General features: G+C 47.0%; 1 protein-coding gene across 4 annotated transcripts in view; it reads right to left on the bottom strand.

The window, feature by feature from the left end:
* Positions 1 to 18,358, bottom strand: part of myo1b (myosin IB) — a 57,388-nt gene that overhangs the window by 36,092 nt on the left and 2,938 nt on the right. For all 4 annotated transcript variants that reach the window (XM_062533803.1, XM_062533805.1, XM_062533807.1 and 1 more), the window contains exons 2-3: positions 13,088 to 13,231; positions 9,473 to 9,588 (exon numbers count right to left, since the gene is read on the bottom strand). In XM_062533803.1, the coding sequence (XP_062389787.1) occupies positions 9,473 to 9,588; positions 13,088 to 13,222 (251 nt within the window). In that variant the 5' untranslated portion in view covers positions 13,223 to 13,231. The remainder of the gene's footprint in view (positions 1 to 9,472; positions 9,589 to 13,087; positions 13,232 to 18,358) is intronic.

The following is an 18,358-nucleotide window of genomic DNA, read 5'->3' as shown; positions in this document are numbered from 1 at the left end:
AGGCTATACACCGACATCAATGCATGGTAGAACTGGTGAACTTTACACTCCTAGTACAAAGGAGCTTACTCAAAGACAGTCAGAAATATTTACTCAATGATTCATTGCATTTTCACCACACTTGATTACAACACCATGTATGTGTATGATGAAATGATGTAGGAGTGCATCCAAAGACATTATTCATATAGCAGCGGCAGCAGCAGCTGTCCAGAGACTACACCTCTTGGTTATTCGCTCACACACTTGGGCTGCTGTGTATCAGCAGCACTCGGCAACATGAATCAAATCAGCCTATAGCTGAAAAACACGCTCTCTGTGTATGGGGGACTTTCCATACATGGCAAGAAGCTTTTTCCGCCCAAGATTTCCTTCCAGACTGGAGACTCGTAAAGTACATCAGGGCGACTTTTCTCGGCTTCTAAGGTTTCTCCGTGTGCACAGGCAACAGCTGCCGATTATGGCCCGTTGCTATAGGAATAACGGCAATCAGATTTGCATGTGATGCGTGGAGCTGCAGGTGGGCGTCCACATCCTCAACTGTCCATCCATTACACATTTACAACAGGGAGAGCAGCAGAGTGAGGGCACTCACTCACACACGTCACTCTGCCCTCTCCACCTGGCCTTCTGAAGCTGCCCACACAAGCCATTAGATTGATGGTGACGCAATGTAGAAATCTTACGAATCCGAAATTTCACCATACGATTATTCTTTGGATATAATATATTATTGATAATAGACATATCATATGGTATTAAAAATATAAGAATAGAGGAAACTTCTATGAGATTTTGGAACAAGCTTCCTGGGACTGAAAAGCAAAGGGTTAAAAGTACAGTGATGTCAATACATTCTCACGGTAAAAAAAAGAGCTATCTGGGTTTGGCTTCCTTATTACTTGCCTAACCCTGTGTCCTTTGAACAAAGCGAGTGATTATGCAAACAATCATGAATGACAAGTCATCATTGTAGGTCGGGCAGGAAAACACAGGAGTATGGCCACCTGGCCTTGGCCCATGGGAGCTATGCCAAGATAATAAAACAATATCAGGTGTGGAAAAAAGGATCGGAACACCGAGTGGAGTACGGACCCTACTGGGTCCATTTATAGGCCTCTATCCAAATTCACCTTTTATGATGGTAGGTGATTACAGAAGCCTACTGTTGCTACTGATGATGGGCCCAGACATCTGGTCAACAGCCTTAATGGAAAATAAAAAGCACGAAAGACTGCCGGCTTCGCCACACATGTGCGAGTTCTGGCGTCCAGAGTCCAAGTCAAACAGATGACTTCCAAACACAGATTTCCAAACACCACTGCTCTCGCTCTTCCAGGTGACTCGTCGAAAACAAGGTTTTCTCAACCGGGGAAGATCCCACACTGGAACTCAGAGGGTTTTCAGGAATATGGTCTTTTCATTATGGACATATGCTTAAAACTTGATTGATCATGCTACAATATCATTAGAAATATATAATTTTAAAATGTTGAATGATTAATTGGGTGACATTTACACGTTTACCGATTTCACCATGGCATCATTGAGCACTCTGACGCACAGCATTCAGTGTTTGTGGGCGAGAATAGACAGGACTGGCTACTCCTTAGAGACTCCTCATCCCAGACCAGTCACCACAACCACACATCCCCACATGTACTCTGGACCTAGGATGAGCATCGCGTTAATAACCGGACACTCAAGAGGACACAGAGAGCCACTGGTGGCAGGTTTCACCCACCTCCAGCCAATCCGGCTGTATTTGCATGTACACGGCCTGCAGTAAACATGCCCAGCACATAATCCCTGCCATGAGGAGTACCTGGGAATGTCTGAGCCTTTTAGCTACATCAATCGAAAATGTTCCCCAAAGAAATTAAACACACTAAATCCATGATGACCGAGCAGTTTCTAGATCACCGAAATGCAGAATCCCTCGTAAATCCCAAGGATGAGCCACTTGGCTTAGGGAGCTGGTGTCCGCCTCACCACCGAGGAGGAGAAGTGGGCCGTCCCAGGGCGAGAGCTAAAGAGGCTGACCTTTCAGAGAGACTCTCAAGTGTTTGAAATGTATGATTTCCAGTGGAAAGAGAGAGCCGTTCCTACATTCACAGCAGCAGTCTGGCCATAGACTTCAATCAAAGGCTAAACTACAAGACTGATGAAGACACCGATGTCTGGAGCCTGTGAGTCAGTTTTGATCCAGTGGTGGATTTTCTCCCTCTCTACAACAGCAGACATATGCTCCATTGGAGGCCTTGGCAGGGGGATCAACTCTGGCTGAGCACATGATTTGATGTTGGCCATGACATTTTGGCTTAGAATTCAAATTTACCACTAGCGTCCCACCTCATTTTCCAAACAAACAGTGCTCTCCTACACTAGATCCAGCCATGACATAATACTGGATATGAATGAAAACCCCCTCCTCGCTCCACCCCTGAGCAGCCATTTTGTATGTCCCCACTGTGAACAATGCCCCTGTGGCAGCAGCAGCACCAGTGTGGAGAGAGTGGAGAGCCGAGACTGAACCCCAGTCTCATTACCTCATTACACTCAGGCGCAACCTGATCCCTCCCCAGAGAAGCAGCAGCCCAGCCCCCCTCACCACTGTACCAGTGCAGCCAGGACTGGGCTTACCACACACACACACACACACACACACACACACACACACACACACACACACACACACACACACACACACACACACACACACACACACACACACACACACACACACACACACACACACACACACACACACACACACACACACACACACACACACACACACACACACACACACACACACACACACACACACACACACACACACACACACACACACACACACACACACACCCGACAGACAAAGGACCGACCATACCATCTGCAAGGCTGCTGGACTCCAGCAGGAAGGATACTAATGTCGACTGAGAAAAAAAATTGGAGTCAAGGGGCACACCTGTCCTTGTTTTACAGATTCATAGGGATTGAGCGGGTGAAAATGAGCAGACAGACAAAGACAGAGAAAGAAAGAGAGGGTGGGGCTAAGCTAATGTTGATCTCTTTACAGGAGCAATGATGATGCCATCCACAAGTATACTGACTATGGCCCTCTGATTGCACCCAATAGCCAACAGGCATAATTAGGGTTAATGGATATAGACCCAGCTGTGGTGCTTCACAATACTCTCTCTGGGCCCTGCTGTATTGGGTAGCAGGTGTGGTCAGCCCAATAATACAGCAATAAACACAGTAAAGAGGCTCGTTTTCTGAAAAATAGGATAATTAACTAAGTGTGACAGCATGATGACTCACTCAGTTTACTCATACAGACCAACACCCTATCAGCGGTTTGGGACATATTCAGTTCATAAATGAGAACGACTGGAAGCTCGCCTTAACCACAAATTTGGAGAGCATTATCAATAAAAATGGCCAAGACATTTTTTATGCTCAAACACAGACATTTATTGTTGAAAGTCTTAAAGCATTAAAGGTCATGAGTGGACTAGACAGACCCTTCTCTTTCAATTTGACATTTGAAACAACTGAAAAGAAAAATACACGGCACACAGTGAACTCCACAGCAAACAGCCATGCAGCTTTGGTTCACCAAGTAGGGGTTCACCATGCACAGAAGAATGCCATCGGGCCTTTCCCATGGTCAGAGGAAGAGCCGCACGAAACAAAAACAAAGAACTGTGAATGGGTGCTATCTGGTGAGCGGATCGTCTCTTCTGCTTTTGGATCCTCTTATACTGGATCCTGCACCCATCCAAGTTGGGCCTGGGACATGCCTGGTCGTACTCTGTACTTTCCAGTCCACTCTGTCCACTGGTGTATGGACAAACACTGGACACAATCTATTATGATGAAGGACCACTGGTCCAGTGTTATCTAGGTGCTACGTGCTCACAGGCCAATGTCACTGTGAAGGTAGCACTCGGTGGTGAGCCCTCGTCATAGCCAGTGCTCCTGTCTGTACCCCTGGGCCCCTCTCCAGCGGCAGGGCCAGCGCACTGCTCCACACCACACCACACCACTGGGGCGAGCTCAGGAGCAGGGAGTCAGTGAAGCCTTCACCCAGGCTAGGCTCCGCTTAGTCCACGGAGAGGGAGCTGCCCAGGCTGGGCCATCGCTGCCCTGCAGCTCCTGCACACCTAGGCAAGTGGAAACTGGTTGGGTGAGCCAAAGCCTATGTTCTCTGTGCACATGCCCGGACTGAAATTCTCTAATGTTTTTTATGCTGCATCATTAAATAAAACGAGTGTGACACCCAAGCCTGAGATTGAATTCCTGCGGCAAAAAGAGTGGAAAAATGCTCTGAGGGTGCGGATATTGGGGCAAAAAAAAAATGAAAAGGCGATGAATAGAAATAAAGGCTCCAGCTCATGACGACAGAGATCTGCTTCCATTTTTAATTACACACAGACATCATTCACTTTACTTTGGCAAGAGGCTCCTGAAATTACAGGCCACGGGGATAGCAGTAATAGAGAGCCCCGAACAGACTGCCTTCTTTGTAACCCCAGGCACACAAGACAGCATGTCCCCCCCAACAGCCAATCAGAGCAAACATTAGCCAAAACACCATGAAGTCAAACTTTATCTCGCACATAATCTTAAACCTCAGCCTAAAGAAAAAATCTCTGTGCTGAAACAAGGCACTTCCCCATTTACAGTGTGGTCATACTGAGTGAGAGTAAACCAAGTGTGCTGCACATCAAATATTTGCAAGAATTATGTGGTTACTTTAACTTCTGCATGAACTGTTCCAGCAGCTGATAACATCTCCTATCAGAGTAACACTATCTTGAGCTGACTTCATTCTCTGTCCCCTCTGGAGGCGTGCAGATAGGCGCTGTGGCCAGCAGCGGAGCAGACCACCCATGTGTGATGCAGACACCGGTGTGGCTATGGGGCAGACCAACTCTGTCCCTCCTCTCCACAGCTCCTCCCACACCATTATGGGACGACTTGTAAAAACATGGTGTGAGTCTGCCGAGATGGTCTGATTGACAATTCCCTCCTTCCTAAATGACAGATGTCCCAATCTCAGGTGCTGGTTCACCTCCGGGGGGGAGGATTGAGTGGCCTTCTCAAGAGACCAGCTCTAAGACCAGCTGTCTGACATTGCAGCAATGCTTGACAACCAGCTTCCTCCAGGCTGAGAATGTGTGTAGAGTTTTGACTTGAGTTTCAAAACTGTGAAGGACACACACATGACACTCTGCTCATTCTACGCCTATAAAAGACATCACTCCAGAGGATACAATGAAATCTTTATGGCTGCACTGCTCCCCCACTGGCTCCTGGCTCGTCTGGACTGATGGAATGGAGACCTCATCTCGTCCGTCCCCGACACCAAGCTTCTCCCGCGCGAGTGGCAGTCAGCACAGAGAGAGCAGCCCTGCTAAGCCGGGCCCGTATTTTCCTGATGGCTTTAGGGTGTTAAGTCTTTTATGGGGCTCAGGGACTGGGGAGGGTCAGTGGACCCCTGGTGTTACTTTAATTACTGCTCAATGCAGATCCCCTTAGGACGAGCCCAATCAGAGGGCCTACACGGAAATCCCAGCTAGGCTGCCGAGGAGCTAAAGCACTGCAAAGTCATCGCCAAACTTGTCTCGGAAGGGAAGGTCACATGATACAAAATCAGCAGGGTAACAGGAGTAGGCTAACACAAATTAAATATTGTGGGGGGAGAACACACCAAAAGCTTAACATGACATGAACCATCTAGCCTGGAAATGGTCTGAAACGAAGACTGCATAAATCACCCAGAAATCAGACAGATCTGCAAGGATGCGGCATGATCAAACCCAACACAGGATTAATTCAGCTGGACGATTCAAACACAACCTAAGTGCACACATCAAGCACTCCGGCCATCTAAAGTACTTCCCAGATAGATCACATTTGTGCAGAAAAAAATGACGCATGATTTATTGAAATGCCCAGAGTGGCCTTGGCCACAGGGAACAGGCACTTGGTTAAGCGCAACTGCATGTGCAGAGATCTTGCTAAGCTAAGTAAATGTTTATCTTTCATTTAATCTGGTTGTTTTACTGCCTGGGTGACCTTTGAAAGCACAGTGTGGTGTGGTAAAATAAACAGGCCCATGTGGAGGAGGGTCTGATTCCCGATGAATCCTGACGACAGCACTTTTCCTTCCCCTCACAGCTTCTACAAGCCATAATAATGGCCCTCTGCTTTTCCTGTTTGGACACTCTCACACCCCCTCTCTCCTACAGATGCGCTGGATCTGTTGTGGACTTGCTCTACTGTTCGCTCTACGGTGACGACATGCTTGGCTTTGGGAGGCCTGGTGTCTAAGCTGGACAAAACGTGAAGGAAAAAAAAAGATCTGTATTTGACGTTGACAGCCACTGTTCCCTTCACTGGTGAACTCAGTCTCACACGCTTCAGATGTTGACGTGATTCCGCATCTGTTTTGCCTGTGGTCACTAAAAAAAACATGTCCCCTCACTCTGCACTAATGTTTGGCAAATCAATGCAAATGGCCCAGCTGACACGTGCAAGCATGCATAGGCTCAACAAGTGTACTTCGCAAAGGCTCCTACAGTCTTCTAGAACTCTCAACCTGCTCATGTCAAAAATGAAGTAGCTGCAGCTCACAAGGGTTCTAATTGTATTGATACGACATACATATATCTCAAGCAGACATTAGAAATCTCACACTAACCCATAAACTCTTAAAATAGCTTAAACAGACTGTGATGATACTTCTGCATTTCCAGTGAAGCTACGGGACAAATGGCTGCTTGTAATAAGGACAGGATCTCACTAGCCTGCATTCCATTTCTCCAAAGTGATGAAACGCTTAGATGATGATGACATCTCAGATCCAGCTGATACATTTGGGTGGTATTATCTTACATGAGAGCCACTCGACTCCGTCGAAACGGCAAACAGATGGTCAGACTGAGGGGGAGGATTAAGATCGATTCATGAAGACTTCTGGGGAAAAAAGGCTAGGACTGACAGACACTTCATGACCGCTCAAAGAGGACCCAATTAAAAGAGACCTTAATCTCCGAGCTTCTCGCTCACCACGAGATGGATACCGCGAGACTGCCGTGGCTCCATCTAGCCCAGCCTCAGTGCTGTTCCCTCATCTTATCGTTTTCCAAAACTTAATCGAACTCAGCTGGGTGGGGGAGAATGAATGGGTGTGCAATGCACGAGTGATTTTTTTTGGTGGGGGGGGGCAGCTCTCTTTCTCCCCCTCTCCTCTCTCTGTGTCGTGTTTTGGCTTGAGTCGATAATACTTGCTGAGCCAGCTCAGCAGAGGCCTCAACAGATCATCGTTGTCCGTTGATCCAGCTTGGAATTTTTGGACCATTCTGAGAGGAAGATTACATCCTCAGCCGAAACCTGCTCCGTTTCTGTCCAATAACAAACAGTGGAGCATAGAGACAAGTGGCTCTACACCACATGCAGAGAGCAGTGCTGATTTATGCAACGCTTCATTAGATACACGCTTCAGTTTGGGAGCCAACTTGGGAACTAACGTTGGAAACTACATTAAATGCAGGGTTTTCCATTCAATATAAACATACAACTTTAACACAGGAATAGGACACTGTAATGCAGACATCTCACTAGGCATTGACCTGGCACCGTATTACATAGCACATACTGTACACCTTCCTGAGTGCTTTTATAGTCACACTGGGATTACTGTTCAGGTTCATAAATCATACAGATCATTTTAATTTTTCTTTTAAAAAAAGACTTATTCATCCTATTCCTGAATATGTCAAGCCACTTTCCACTAAATATCATGGCACACTGCACACAAACTCTACGAACTTCACTGGCTCCAGTGCCACATTTTTCAATTTCAGTGCATTAAATCCATGAAATCCCAACCAGGCATAATTCATTCAGATAGGGCAAGGGCCGACCACAGCATATTCTAAAACCCACTTAGAAAGGGTCCCTTTCATTTCAATGGCATTGAGCATATAGCATTTTCCAACACATTGCCCTCGGCGTGTTTACGGAGGTGATGACTGCAATACTGCATAACTTTATACCGTTAGCTGTAAACGGGCTCAGACTCTGCAGTCTGTCCCTGGCCCGAGGAATGCGAGGTCCCGGCGGGCCTGTAAGCCCAGATCTTTGGTCATCATTCCATCCGCAGCTGAACGTTCAGCTTCTCAGGCGTGATGGCCAAAGCAGCTGCCCTGGACTGGCCCCCACTGGCCTCTGATCAGACATTTTTGTGTGAGAGTGAGGGAGGAGGGGGGGGGGGGGGGGGGGGGGGATGTTGATCCTGACATTAGCCAAAGAAATGGAAAATATCTGGACGCAACAACAAGATGAGGATGGCAACACGACAACAGCGCGAGGGACACCCCTTTGAGAAGGACCTAATGAATACATGGTGGGATCATGGACATCCAGGACAAAGCATTGACTGGAGAAAGTAAATAATAAAAAAATGATCTACTTCCTTAATCATGTTCCAAAAAAAGGAGAAAACAGCTGTCTGGACACATCTGCCTGGTTCTGATGGAGGAGGGTGGGAGAGTGAGCTAGACTCCAGAGCTGCATGGAGGCCCTTGGCCGGGTACCAGACTGCTCAGTCCTGGCCCAGCTCTCTACAATAGCCCTGCGCTGGTGTCTCTGCGGGGCTGGCCGGGACCAGGCTACTGGTGTCCCACAATGCCGCTGCGTCCGTCCGTCCGCTGATTGCCACGCGAGTGTGCTGGCTAATTGAACGGAGCAGACCTCTTTTGTTTGACTCTGGCAGAGCGGCCGGCCGGCTGGCAGTGATGCGGGGAGACAGATGGCCACTTTACTCGCGTGTGGCGGGACACTGACAGAGGCCGAAAGTCCTGACCCCTCCCCCCCCGTGCTGCGTGCAGACTCTAGGGGAGGAGGGGTCTATGTGGTCAGATCCTCTCCAACCATGGGGCCCATTACTGGTGATTATTTCATCTGCCCAGGCCAGGACACAGAGGCTTATGTGACCCTGACGTGAAGAAAACAGATGCACAGGCGTCACACTTACTAAAAGCATGATTCCACAGCATTTGAGCGCTCGTAATGGACGCCATTTGGACACCTAAATGTTGCAGCATTTCATGACTCTCACTCCTTTCAGGATGCAGACATGCATTTGGGTGATGGGTGGTCTTAGCCAGACTTGTCCAGATGTTACACTTAGTGTCAACATAAGTCGTGTGTAGGGTTGTGGAATGCCACAGGAAAATAAACCACGCTTTATTTAGTCTGTTGATCATCACATTTGTTGTGTTGGTTGGCTGTGATGTTTATAAATGTGTGTCCTCAAACTCTCTGCAGATGGCAACCAGTAAAACAGACTGGCTCTGCATTTCTACTGAGAAGATGCTGGGGCAGCAAATCCATCATGCTTCCTGAGCGGAACCTGTACAGCCATCGCTCTCAGTGGCCGTGGCCTGGGACTTACATGTGGGGGCTGAGCTCGTAGAAGTTCCTGTTGCGGTAATCCTCCACCTTGTCTGCTGTGTAGATGGGGAGGTGCTTGTAGGGGTTCATGGAGATAACCACACTGCCAATATAGGTCTGCAGAGAGCAAGAAAGAGAGAGAGAAAGAGAGATATGAAAATCAAACTTACACAGTGTGTACAGTTGCATAAATGAGTAGACATCATTTTCATAAATAAAGACATCTTTCCACACCTCCTCTGCCGGCCACAATATAACGTGCACCTGCTTCTACGCCAGTCTCTGAAATGCTACGGTCATGGCGGTGTGAATTGAATTGTTCTGACAACCCCCTGTTGCCTTCTGCAGCCACAGAGAAGCACCACATGCTCCACAAACAATCACACGGGCGCATCCCAGCCTCACACCCCAGCCGTGGGGCAGCAGCTGTGCGCCGAGGTGAGCTGAACCCTGCCTCAGTCGGCACTTTCCAGCTGGGAATTCCAGGGGCATTGTTCAGGCACGCGGGGGCCAGAGTGCACGAGGAGGCGCAAAAACAAAGGAAAAATGTACGGAATTCCGAATGGAAAGTCGCGGCTACGGAGTGCGGTCCATCCGCTTGGGCCATGGATGTCAGCCAAGACAGGACCTCTGCACCTCGAGCGCTACCTCTGCTTTTAAGGCTGCAGAGCCCATGCTTGTGTGGGACTTCAATCTTCACTCAATGGCCACTCTGTGTGTGTGTGTGTGTGTGTGTGTGTGTTGGTCCTGAACTGTGAAAAGCATTATTGAGTAGAGATGCATTTTTTATTTCGCAAAGCCACTCAACAGTTCCCATTTTCTCTGCAAAGGTGGCGAAAGCCATCGGTGTTGATGCTTTTTATTTTTCACGTCTGAGACGTTGAGTGTGTGCCTTGACAGGAAAGGAGGAAAGGAGAACGGCATTGTCACCATCTGAAGCGGCTGCACAAAGGCAATCTTTGACCCCATCCAGCTCTCATTGTGTTGGACTGTTGCATAAAGCTCTCAAATGGAGGACCAGGCCTTCTCCATGGTAACAAGGCCTGGCCCACTGCCCATTGTCCAAAGTATATGGGAGGTATAATGAAACCTTTTAAAATGCAGAGACCAAAAACAAATAAAGAGACAAATAAATGCAATGCCCGCTCCCTACACGTACGCAAGGCATTACGCAGTTTAAAGTGATTTCCTCTTTCGGCCTGACTCCAGAAGGAAACAATAAAAGGACACATAAACACACACAGACACACACACACACACCCATGTATGCTGTCCATAATGGCAAAGTAATATTCGGCTTCTAAACCTGCCTGCTTCAGATACCAGTGTGAAACAAGCAGTGAGGTGAGGAGCTCTTCCCATCTGGACATCACAGAAAGAGGCAGGCGTGCGTTGTGCAAACATGATAGGAGTTCTGCAGTAGGCAGAGCCTCTTACTATGTGCCTATATCAACAGCGCAAAGCCATAAGGCAGATCAAAGGGTGTTTAAAGAGGGGTGTCATCCGTGGGAATTTTGTAATGCATAATCACTACCAAGTTATGCAACTAAGCGTAAATATGATAAGTCTGTAATTGCAGCTGATAACGTTTATCATTTTGGTGATATGGAGTATCGGTGAATATTGAAAACACTCCCAACTTCCACTGTACTGATCCAAGTTAAAGATTAAGACAGGCATTGAGCACACAGAGTAGACAATGTCCTGACAATATCCTGGTCAATGGTTCAGATTTAGGATGCTTCATACTAGTTTGCTGCCACTTAAATGTATTCCTCATCTGCTCTGAATGAGAGGGCCTAACATGCAGACAGAAACAGTGCAAGCATGCTGAGTATCTTGGTGCTACAAAAATATCAGAAGATCAGCATTTAAATACTGGTTGTGGAGAAGTGAATAAAAAGCAGACACCCGCGGATATCTATGGTGGTGCGCTCCTCCCTGCGGCTTTAATTAGAGACCAAGCCTGTACTTCACCTGCCTGCCTGCTTGGGACCGCCCAGCTATGAGCGGCTACCATACCCCACACAAGCTGGTCTGCAGGCGCAAAATAGCTTTCCAGACAGTCAAGGTAACTCCCCTACACCTAAAACAAATTACAGGCTGAAATGGCTAAAGCTTTATTTAACTACTGCTACTCTTATTTGTGTGAATGAGATATCATCAGTTTTTACAAGGCTTTTGGGTTGAACAATTACGCTAAAGGTCAAGCCTACACATTCAAGTACAGGACGGGACGAGTTTGAGAGTCCTGCTTCATCATCTCCATACATATTATTACACGGCTGTATTTTTAACATGCTGCAATTCTGACAGTATGGGAGGAAGACTGAATTATTTCAAGCTTTATTTTTAGGCAACTTTCTTTACCGCTGGCTTGCTATTGTTGTTATATTAGTAGCAGAATTATATATAGAGCTCTTACCTCTCAGTGTAAACTGTTGCATAAGAATAAAATGCAACTATAAACAAGCAAAAACCTGTCTGCTGCATGATATTTTGCTTGAAGACTACCACTTACAGTGTCATGGCGATGGAGATATATGACACGGGTCAGACAGAGCTGTGTACTGCACTAAAGCAGTCATGCAAGGCTGCCGAAGAGCCTGACAAGTCGCGAGTTCTGGATCCTATAAGGCCGAGTGGAAGGAGCGGTGCATGGGCTACCACAAATGACCTCATCCCCAGGCGTCTGCCTTATTAAGCGCAGAGGAAAGAGCGCGCTCCAAAGCTGAGGCTTGGGCAACGGCCCTGCCGCGCGCACTGCAGTCTGGGAGCACATGAGCGCCCCAGGACAGAGAGTGAAGGCCATCATTTTCTGCCTGCGGAGAGGGTGGAGGCAGAGTGTGTGTGTGTGTGTGTGTGTGTGTGTGGGAGGGGGGGGGGGGTGCTGGTGGTGGGCCTAAGTCACTGCCTCATCTTGCAGAGCAGCGCTCTGGATCTTCCACCTCATTTGAAACATCATGCACATTCCTGGGTGACCTGATTTATTGAACGGGTTTTGTGCGCGGTCCGTTTCGCATGCCACCGCTTCTGCAGGAGGACTTGAGACTTGAGCGGAGGAACGTCGCCAGGGACTGACAATGATACGTCACGGAATTATGCCTGTTTGACTGACTGACTGCTCTAGCAAACAAAAATGTTCTGTAAACATAACTTCACACAAGGGAGTTCTAAATTGGGTGGGATAAAGCCATGTGGGGAAGTGCATGAGGCAGACTAGACGAGGAGACAAAATGTTTCATACTTATGCTGTTAAAAGTCACATCTAAAATAATCTACATCTGTTTTGTTGTGCACATCACTGGCAGGCAACTTTATGCTGCAAGTCCACAGTATATTTCAGTTCAGTTGACCGATCGATCGACTGCATCAACCTTTCTGATTTTCAGTGAAAAAACGGGGAGTGGTCGTTTCAGGCCTTTTTAAATATGGCTCTAACCATCACTAATGATGGTCACTGAGCATCCAAAAATGAACTGAATTGTGTGAATAAAGGTGTCCTGTTCAGAGAGAATGGTGGGTGTGCAGTGACAGTGACTGTCTGAATGTCTGAATGCAGCATGTAGCTCATGGGTGCTAAGTGTGGCATTGTGAAAAGGCCTGCATGACTTACATAGATCTCATTGTGGTCAAAGCGCTTCCGCAAGTTGTCGATGAAGGAGTCTTCTGTTAGGGGCTCCAGGAGGACCATGTCCCCCACCCCTATCATGTTGTCGAGAAGTGATGTCTTCACCTCCATCTTGGACATAATCCCCCCCTGCAGAAAGAAAACACAAGATACAGTCTGATCAGACACTTGTGCTGTCTGCTCTACTTACCCTATTACCCTGATGCCAGTAAAGGAAACGACTGTTTTCAGAACATTTATTTCAGTGGAATACACAAAGAGCAGCGCATTCATGCTTGAGGTTTCATCCCTGGAGGAGCTCTGATCAACCAATAGCACACAGCTCTAAACATAGACAACTCAAATAAACTCTGGTGGTGGGTGCATTTGCTCCACGGTGGTTCTGAGCAGAGGGAACAGTTTGGACCGGCCTCGTCCAATCTGCACAGAGCACCACGGACATGAGAAATTCCTCAGGGCATTATGCAATGGAAGAAGCCTGTTCATGACCTTGGCTTGTTTCCTTGGCATCCACAAATTCACCCCTCGATGTGAACTTCTCTTTCCCCACTTGGTCAGTCTACTGAACATACACAACGCTTCTGCATGTGATTATAATGCTGATGTTTGGCATGACATCTGATACCCTCCACTTGCATTTGAATATATGTGTGCAAGGGCCCAAGACCTGACAGGGGATGGTTAGAGGACAGCGGGCTGGACACAAAGACACTGCTGCTGGTGGCACATTTTCCCCCTCTTCGCACGTCTCCTTTGGGCACTAATCCAGGGGCTATAGCCCCACAGATAAAAGGAGGCCTCGGCCACATTCACCGCCCTGATACAGGGCTTTACTGCACCCCAAAGCCCTTGTGCACTGTTAAAACAGTGGGGCCAGCCCGGTATGACATGCTCAATCCCCATTGTCGGCCTCCACCTCCCTGTCCTCCCCTTCTACAGTACATCAGCGGAAAACAACCACAATAGAATGCTGTACTCTCCGCTGGCGGAATGACATCAGTAATAGACCAACTTGTAAACAAATTGGCTAGAAGCAACACAAACTTCTCGGCCCCCCTGCTGGGGCGGGCGTAAAACACCAATGTTCCCACAGACAAGCATTTATACACAAAGCCATCACAACTTGGCTGAGGTCAGTGGAATTGAGGGATTACACCACAGGATCAGCCAGGGAGGAGGAGGAGGAGGCTGGAGTCCCAGTGCACTGGGTTCGGAGCTGTGACTCGGACACATCAGGCCCTGACACCATGCAGCTGGAGCACTGAGGTGCGGAGAGAGCGCCCGCCCATGGCCACCAGCACACTGATCACTCCAACCAAACATCCAACTACAAATAGGCAACAGGATATCACTCAAATAGAAGAACCCTCTGCCAGCATTATTTGACCAAATCTGTTATGTCACGGTTGATTTAGAAGTCTATTTCCTATTGTCAATCTTTCAATCTTTCTCCACTGAAGCTAATCTAATGTCTTTAATGCATTTTGACTACATTCTGGTTAAAGATGGCAAGTCACAAACAATAACTCGTGACTAATATCCAACTAGATGGGGATTTTGGAGAGACCTAAAGATTTGCATATCAGTTCCCAAATGACCTTGAGGTCTACACTTCATTTAGTTAATCATTGCCTTGTTGAAGGACCTGTCAGATCCTAATATGAAGTCCCTGAGAGGTGCTACGTCTGTTATCGTTGATGTTTTGCTGTGTGAACTCATAGCTTGCCACTTCTCTCAGCCTTGTTAGCACGAACCTGATCTGTGCTCCTGGCTCCCCTCTTTAGCGCTACTGTACTGGCCTGACTATTGTGATGGGAAGAGGATCTCATTTCATTCAGCTCCCATGCTGTAAAAAGCTCACATAAAAAAAACACAAGATTCCAAATGTGACGGGGGGAAGACACAGGCTCCTAAATCCACCTCCCATGTCGAGGAAACAATTCCAATGCTTATTTTCTAGGGTGCATAGCAACCCACGGAATGCTGTCAAGAAACACAATCCTCTCTATCCCTTTCCAGCGTTCTTCAGCGCTCTCCTCGAGGATTCTACATCATGGGCAGATAAAACCAGTTGGCAGGAGGTAGTGCAGTCTTCACTGTCCGGCCTCATTTAGCTTTTTTCACTTTCCCTGCACCAGTGAACCACTGCTGAAAGATGAAGCTCTCAGTGTAACTGTGGCCGAGGCTTTGACAGTTCCTTTTCACTGATCTGCTTCTGTTTCAGTGGTTCTTTCAACTCCCTTTTGACTATTACACGTCTATTCATCACAAGTTGATTTTTACAACTTGCAGGGAGACAGCAAATACACTGATTTGGCTTTTACCTGTAAAAGCAAAGCTGAATACCAAGTCATGTTGGCATTGTGTCCAGCTCAACACTTTTACAAAAAGCTCAGAGTATGTGGATTATCGGGCAGTCTTGTTTCATGTGTGACCAATTTACCAGCACCCTCTGCCCTGAAAGCATATTCAAAACATATTCAAAGGAATGAAATCTACTGTAGTCTGGTACATGCTCATATATAAATCATTCCACTGACTGTCCAGCTGGCTATGCTACATGCGAAAGGAAAGTGTTTTGTCATTTGACTTGACAACACTTTTAGCAGATGACCTCTCTTGCCTATGGTTTGTAGGCCTACAAGCAGAAACCACCTGCAAGCCATGATGTTACTGTATTCTATGTACTCTATTCCCTTAATCAAGTGTATTAAATTTAAATAAACAAGCATGCCAACATAATAACTCAAATGATTATCAAAGCTATTTTTTAAAAAGCCCATTAATTAATGATGAATGCATACCAAGCATGACCTGTGGTCACGTCACGCAGCATCTCACTATACTAACTTGTACACCTTCAGAGCTCGCCATTGCCCCATGCATGGATTTTGTGAACAGCAAGGGAAATACGTCATTTAGATTTCCTGGACTGATGCAATGAGTATTTTTTTCCATCAGACTAGTAAAAGAGAGGTTCCCTTGTCTCAGTCTTAGGCAGGTCACACTTCAAAACAGCAGAGAGTGGACTCTCACTCCAACATCCAAAGCTCTCTCTGTGTGTGTGTGTGTGTGTGTGTGTGTCTGTGTGTGAGGGGGGGGGGGGGGGGGTTACCTCTGTCTCTGTCTGGTGTGTTGCCAGAGTGCACAGAACAATCTGATCCAAATGATTTGTGTTTTTCGCCTTTCAACAGAGAGTGGATTTAACTTCGGAATAATGTTTTGGGATTAAAGTCTATAAAAGCAACAGACACAAATATACAAACCGCTGCTTCACGTGCAGAGCAGGGTTGTAAAGCACACAACAGTCTGCCTTTGCTGTGCATGGCAGTGAAAAGTAATGACATTAAAGTCCATTATAGGATGTAATTAAGTGCAAATCCCCACAAGCAGAGCCAAGAAGGCTGCACATGGCTAAATGACAACCCCACTCACGCACACTCAGATGAGTCCACGTGGAACAGCAGGACAGGAGCTTTACGTAGTTACAGCCAGAGTGGGAGCTTTTTTCAGAATCTTGGGGCTTGGCATGGCCTGAAACGCTGAGGCACTGCATGTCTGAGTGCCAAGGTAAACCCTTGAGAGATGGACTTTTCCACAGCACTATGTGAGCTCAACTTGGCTTGACTTAAGCACCACTAAAGTATTTTTTAAAAACTCTGGAAAAATCCCTTGCCTCTAAACTCACGTCGGTCTTGTAATCATGTAACTGAGGGAGACAATGGCGCAGAAGCAAAGCTACAGTGTGTCAGATTAAGATGAGGAGCAGGACATCATCTCGTGCTTTTGGCGTCGTGCACACTTTTGGATTACACTAGCAGATATCAGTCATCATTTATTTACTACAGCAGGGACTTTTACCAATGTTCCATCACATTCATCAAAGTGAGCATAACACTAATGTATTGCATTTGCCAGAAGGAAGGCAAAGTACTTATTTGGCTTTTGGTTTGTCTGGCTGCAAGCAAATTCCTTGCCGTTCATAATGGAAATGCAAAAACAAGGCAAAAACATTCTGAAGTTCACTGAACTGTCTCCTAAAATATGTCTAATTTCTAAAATCCTAACGGCAAAAAAGCCAGATGCTCATTGCTGCATTCCTTTAAACTGATATGATCTGCAAGAACAGTGTGTACACTGGGTCAAACATGCTGACATTTTAAAGGGCACAGGCAGTCTGCTCTCCTCACATACTAGTGTAATCTATGAGAAGATGAGTTGAGTCCGAAGAGTTGGAATGATGGCTTTCATATTTGTAGTCTGACATCTGTGCACCATCACTGTGATTAATAGGGTTCACCTGGATTGCCTATCTGCCTCTGGTGTAATACAATGATTGATCAGTTTGGGGTTCACAATCCAGTTTTTACTTTGAAAGGCTTACTCTTGTCAAAGTTGTTCACAACATGACAGTCCCAATAATGGAAGAGATGGTATGCAGTCACAATGCAAGCCTGACAAAGCAGTCAAAACCAAGCCTGCCAACCTGACAAAGCAGCCAAAGCTCCACCCTTGATGACATTTTGGGGGGCACTCGGGTAAAAAGCTGGATTAATCCCTGGACACTCCTTGCTCCTCCTGGCTGTGTGCCCATGTTTACAGTGAGTGTTGGCCAGCCATGTGCTTCCCCATTACTGATGCATTTTACCCCTGTGGCGCTACCTCCCCGTCCCCCCAGCCAGCCACACACACACACAAACACACACACACACACACACATCCATCTCTCTCCCTGTGTGTTGCCCCCAGAACTCTGAGGTGCTGTACGAGACTGAGTGACTGGTGTGTCTACACTGCTACACGCTCCCAGGAGGGCCATCTCACGTGTCTCCAGACTGTTCTGCCAGACATCTTAGGACTTTAGAGGCCACCCCAGAGTGTATTTTGACTGCATACGGGGGGAAATGGGAGGTTGTGCTGTGGTAAGCTGTTCTACTATTCAGAAAACATGATCATCAAGACAGTTTGGACAAACAATGATCCGTACAATACCATACAATGTATCTGATCTGCAGCACCAGCATCCATGGCAGTAATGGGTGACACAGGCAACAGAGTGCCCACATTGGAAAAGGACAGAATTTCAGTAACTTTCAATTATATCTATATGCATCTTCTTCGTGTATTGTGTGCTTTCTACGTGCTTCTGTTGAAATCAGACCATCCACTGGAGTGCAGCCCGTAGTGGGAGTTGGGTGGGCACACTCATGGATGTGCCCAGAGCGTGATGCAACCCACACTGACTCACGTTGCCCA

Source organism: Sardina pilchardus, chromosome 4, assembly GCF_963854185.1.
Source record: "Sardina pilchardus chromosome 4, fSarPil1.1, whole genome shotgun sequence".
Taxonomy (NCBI): Eukaryota; Metazoa; Chordata; class Actinopteri; order Clupeiformes; family Clupeidae; genus Sardina; species Sardina pilchardus.
This window is presented reverse-complemented; position numbering and strand designations above follow the sequence as displayed.